Source organism: Anopheles bellator, unplaced genomic scaffold (genome assembly GCF_943735745.2).
Source record: "Anopheles bellator unplaced genomic scaffold, idAnoBellAS_SP24_06.2 scaffold00559_ctg1, whole genome shotgun sequence".
NCBI classification, from domain to species: domain Eukaryota; kingdom Metazoa; phylum Arthropoda; class Insecta; order Diptera; family Culicidae; genus Anopheles; species Anopheles bellator.
Window position 1 is genome coordinate 1 of NW_026684684.1, and position 5635 is coordinate 5635.

General features: G+C 49.1%; 1 protein-coding gene across 1 annotated transcript; it reads right to left on the reverse strand.

Moving 5' to 3' along the window:
- Window positions 1-3: 3 nt before the first annotated feature.
- On the reverse strand, window positions 4-2362 carry LOC131214327 (thioredoxin domain-containing protein 11-like; the record flags this gene model as incomplete). Its single annotated transcript, XM_058208709.1, has 3 exons — window positions 1432-2362; window positions 1180-1374; window positions 4-1110 (listed from the first exon to the last, which is right to left on the reverse strand). Coding segments are annotated over exons 1-3 (2022 nt in total), but the record flags the coding sequence as incomplete, so codon positions are not given.
- Between the last annotated feature and the right edge of the window lie 3273 nt (window positions 2363-5635).

Consider the following 5635-nt stretch of genomic DNA (forward strand, 5'->3'; position numbering starts at 1 on the left):
GATGTTGGACGATCGCTGAAAGCGTTCCAAGCTGCGGTTGTAGTAATCGTGCACGAAACGTGCCAACGTCCGCAGGTTGATGGGTGACCGTAGCGCGTACGTCGATTCGTTCTCGGCGTCGACGATGAAGGCCACGGTTTGGTTCGGTTCCTGCAGCACGTCGACCCCAAGCCGCTCGCTAAACGCATGGTAAAGAGTGCTGTCCATGCTGAGGAAGGTGAGGGTTTTGTTATGCTTGCACGACAATCCACCGATCGCAGCGTAGATTGCGTCCGATTCTCCTTCCGGCTCCGGGTAGAACAAGTGCGTTCCATCGTCCTCCGCCAACCGAAACAGCTCGCACTGCCGGCGGAGGTACTGTTTGGTGAGCAATTTAGGTCCCCGGTAGTCGTGCGTCGAATCGATTGCACTTGAAGTGACCAGCTCGGGAGCCTCCGGTATAGGGCGTGCCCTTGCCGGACACCCCTCTTCTTCTTCCTGCTGCCCTGTACCGCTCCACCGCAGGGATGGTTTTCGTTCGGGACCGAAACGGGCTCCGCAACTCTCCACCGGTTGGCACTTTCCGGCCAGTGCCGGGGCTATGTCGCAGTACTCGGAATCGGGTTCCGATCCTCCCGAGTGGCCCGCAAGCTTTCGTCCATCGACAAACTTTGACGAATTGAGCACATTCACAAACGAAACGGACACCGTCGAGCGATCGATCCCGGCACGGCCCCGACCATCAGCCCCTCTGCCTTCGTCGTCATCCTGCGACGGGTGCCGTCCCAGAATGGATCCACATTGGACCTTTCGGTGAGTGTACCGCTCGAGGGCGGCCAGACGCTGTTCGGCAATGTACTCACGGGCCATTTCCTGTACCCAGGTATCGCCGGCACAGTTGTAGTACTGCATGCTGAGCTGCCGGAGCATCATGTACGCATCGGAACTGTCTCCCTCGGCATACAGGGGCCGCGGATTGAAGAGAAACAGAACTGGACCCTGCCGAAAGTACGGTGCGATCGTACCGGATTTCGACCCGGGCGGTGCGATCCACATCGAGACGACCTGCAGATGCTTAACGAGCCAACCGTTCAGCTCCTTCGGTGTCCACGATTCCTTACCGACGTACTCCTGGTGCGCGGAAGGAAAATGAATTAGTATCAGCGAAACAAAACGACCCGTAGACCCGCGGAACCTTACGATTGTTTCGTTCCACAAGTACAGCCGAATGGAAGGTTGCGTTTCCACGCCAAACAGCTTGCAGGACTCGCCCGTCACGACCCCGAATGAAACTTCCTGGAACGGATCCTTCTCGAGCCACTTGACGGCCGCCTGATAGTACTGGTTGTAAAGTTTGCTTTCGTTGGTCACCTCAAGGAATGCGACGATCACGGCCTACAAAAGAGATGGGATCAGATGATCGTGTGATCGAGGCGGGCTTTCTGGACTTACATCCTTCCCGGTCATTCGATCCATCAGGTCGGCAGGATTGACGAACCGCTGCAGCGGCGCCACCAACGATTGAACGAACCGCGAAAGGGAACCGGCCGTCCACGCTTGTTGGTACTGGATGACAAACCCGTTCGGTTGGTACGCCATCAGCACCGGCCACGAAAGTAAATAAGTGTACCGCTGCCGACACTCGCCTCCGGGCTGCCAGCAGTTGATAGCTACAAAGTGAGCCTCCCGGTGGTAGAGCTGGGCGACGGATTCGTACGCTTGGCGTGCATACTGACTCTCGGCGCACCACGGAGCGTAGTAGAAGACGAGCGATAGCTCCGTGACGGCTACCCGCGCTTGTGCCGTACCGAGGGCACCGGAAGGGAAGTCGGACACAAGCGAACCGCGCGAAAAGAATGGCACCGGTGGTGGAGGTGCCTTGGCCTTGGGCGGAGTGTTCTGAATAGTGGCGTACGTGGTGAGCAGCAGGGCGAGAATGCAGAGCGCTTCGCGCCCATAAATAATGATCATGCTGATCCGACTGTAGCGGCGCGTTTTGCCGTCCACAACACTTAACTCTGCACTGATCGGTGCCACGTCGTCCGGTTCCGGTGCCACCGTCACACTGCCCCGTTCCTCGGCGCTGTCATCGTCCTTCCGCTTCCGCTGGCGGGACCGCGATCGTCGTGAGCTGCAATCCTCTGCTGACGAGCCTTGTGTTAGTGTAGGCATATGGAACTGCTTTCATTGGTCTCGTCTTGGTCTTGGATTAGGTCGGAGCCACGTCATAAGGAACTGTGCACCTGTCCAAACACTGCACTCAAAACATTCTCAATTGTCGCTCGCGGAAAATCCTCTTAAGCCGTCTTCACACCAAAATGAACGGAACGGAACGTTGCGAACGACGCGTTGTCTCATATGGCATTCTATGGGACCCTTCACACCGGCGTCGACGAAAACTTCGTACGGCGCGACGAATCTGTATGAAAAGACAACGCTCCGTTTGTGTCGCTAAAAAACTTTGGCCAAGGTTCGTATACTTGGTTTTTGGGTGAGTGGGGCGAAGTGTTGTGTTTTGACAGATTATTTGTGTTTATATTTGGAAGATCAAGACACATTGAATTTTTGGTGCAAGAATTAAAATAGTTTCATGATGAATTTGTGTTTGTATTACAAGTAATAATTAAGTTAAAATTATTTTACATTCTTATGATACAAAAAAAACGTCAAATGAGTAATCTTCGATTATTTTTTAACTACCCAAGATGTCTAATTGTTTTCGCCCGAACGAGAGGGCGAAAGACTTTTCCGTTGCCTGTCGCCGTCGTCGTAACCGGTGTGAAAGGTCGGAAAAAGCGTCGCGTCGAAACTTAATTAACGTTCCCTGTGTGAAGATGGCTTTAAAGCCGTCTTCACACCAAAATGAACGGAACGGAACGTTGCGAACGACGCGTTGTCTCATATGGCATTCTATGGGACCCTTCACACCGGCGTCGACGAAAACTTCGTACGGCGCGACGAATCTGTACGAAAAGACAACGCTCCGTTTGTGTCGCTAAAAAACTTTGGCCAAGGTTCGTATACTTGGTTTTTGGGTGAGAGGGGCGAAATGGTTTGACAGTTGTTTGTTTTGTTTCACGAAATTAAAATTGATGTTAGTTTGAAATAAAATAAAGTATTTCTGTTGTAGTCGGGTATAAAATGATATTAAATATGAAACACTTAAAAAAGATTATTTGAATTATAATTTTAATTATAAGGCATCCCGGGATGATAATATAGGGATCGATCGCTTAGCTTGAGTAACCGCGTGAACATCTCCACTTATTTTCAGAAACAGTATTACGTACCAATGAATGATTGAAGTAACAGTTGGTTCTACGAGCTTGGATCGTTTTAACAGTACGATGACTAGTACAAACCAACGCGAGTTATTATTCTCTGGTGTAACTTGGTAGAGCAAACATTTCGGTAAGACGCGAGTTAGCAACGCTCGCTGTCTCAACGGTCAGCCAACGGGTACACCAGATATTCCCAGATAAGATTAAACAAAGCTTCGAAACTGTTTCTCGACATTCTAAAGTACACGAAGAAACGTTCTTCGTCAGTTTCGAGCTCCCTGCATAGACGATGATATTCGCCGAGATTTTTCCTTTTTTTGTTGGTTTCATCCCAAGGAGCAACTATGTCCGTTTTACTGTCCGTTTTACCATCCGACGGACGTCCGACGGACGTCCGTTTTGCCGTCCGTCGGATGGCCTAAAACAGCAGAAACGGACACTGTTTCGGACGATTGTCAAAAAAGCTCAGGTTATAGCATTGATTTTTTATTGCTATAAAACGTCGCGTTGCTATAAATTATAGCTCATTCCATATATTAAAATCTATTAAAGCAAGAGACCAGTAAATTATTTTTTTATTCTTTATATATTTTTTCATTTATTTTAAAAATACATAATTATTTCGTTACCCGGCGACGAACGCACAATCGCCGGGTTTACAATATTATTGCTACATTACATTTAGAACATTATTATTACTGTTACTATCTATTACTATCTATCGTTGTTTACTATCTATCACTACAACTCGTTGATTTCGCGCTTTTCGGCCAGTTTCCTACTGCCCAGTTCTGTACCACTTCGTTTTCGTCGGAATTGCTCTCCCGGGTAGAACATGTACATGATGGATTGCGGTGACGCTGGTCACCGCTCTGCCGCTCTGCCGCTCTGCCGCTCTGCCGGTTCACCGCTCTCAAGATCGGTCTGTGCCTCGATTTCAGTCTTGTCCAATGGATAGGCGCAGATTAGTTTCTGCCTAAACGATTCGATGAAGGAAGGATAGTTCTCTCGCAGGATAATCGTCACCGCTTACTGGATGGTGCGAGGCCGTACACGCATCGGATAGCGCTTTAAACCCGTTTCGCGCAACGGTTACCGAACAACATTTCCGCCGTGGATACTTTGGGCTTTTGCAAATTCTACAACTGACAAAAGGTCACAGAATTACAAATAGACAAACGAATTACAGCCTTTTCCTCACGCACATGATTGACGAAAATTGTGTTTAGCAGAATGTTGTCCTTGTTGAAGCATTGGATGTTTTGCTGCCAAGAGTTGGCCGATCACAGCACCAGCTCATGCGATGGGGCGAGCTAAGAAATCCTGGTACCTTTTGTCCTCATAATTACGAACGATCTCTACCAGTTTAAACACCTTGTAGAGGGGCCCCGGATCGGTCAACAGCAGGTCGCCCTCCCATGGGATCACACTCGTTCGCACAGTCGCAGCGCCCAGCCAATGTTGCGAATTCGAAGTCATCCAGCACTTGTCTAACCTGCAATGAAACGGATGCTCATTTCACAAAATACACAACCTGGCGTACGAAATTCATTTCTTCACTTCCTTGATAATATTTGCGCACCAAATGCTTAAAGATCGGGTCCAGTCACTGGTGGCCGGTTGTTACGATAACAGTCGGTGTATCGTAACGCCGACTGTCAATGCGGGCAGTGCGGCCAGTCTAGAGAAGAAGGAGAAAAAAGAGAGGAGAGAAAACCTATATAAGGGCGCGCGGAGATCAAATAGGGCCTTTTTACCGCGTTGAGTGAAACAAGGGACGAGACACTAATTTTTTGATTCCTATTTAAAGAAGCAAATTTAAAGAACCTTTAAAGAACCAATAAATAGTCTCCGCATTTTCTTTGAGTTAGAATTTTCTAACAGCCGGTGATGCATGTTTTGATGTTTGATCCTGGCGCTTGATGGCGTTGTTACCGGTTGTCGTATTGCTGATGGAAAACGTACGAATCTGAAATAAAACAAGACTTCAATCGGGTGCACAAAAGTACAATTGTTTAAACTTTTTACACGGCCCACGGCCCCACGGATCTTCGCCACCAACAAACTGCACGAAATGAACTATGCACTGACTCCCGTCGCAGCCTACTGCGTAAAATGTGTGACAGTAGTGCGCAAGCGCGAAAACCAACATGTACGATCGTTTCCCCGTTTCTTTCTATCTCATGTTCCATCTGTACGGTTGGTGCAAATTTGCTATAAAATAAGCTTTCCCAGAACGGTGAGCGTGTGTGTGCGAGTGTGTGCGTTTAACGAACGGCGTTTCGTCAGCTGAGGAATGACAATCGTCCGCCCGACCGTCCACCAACGGATGGTCTCGTCACGCCGCTGACGACAATCATCCGTTTTAGCGTCCC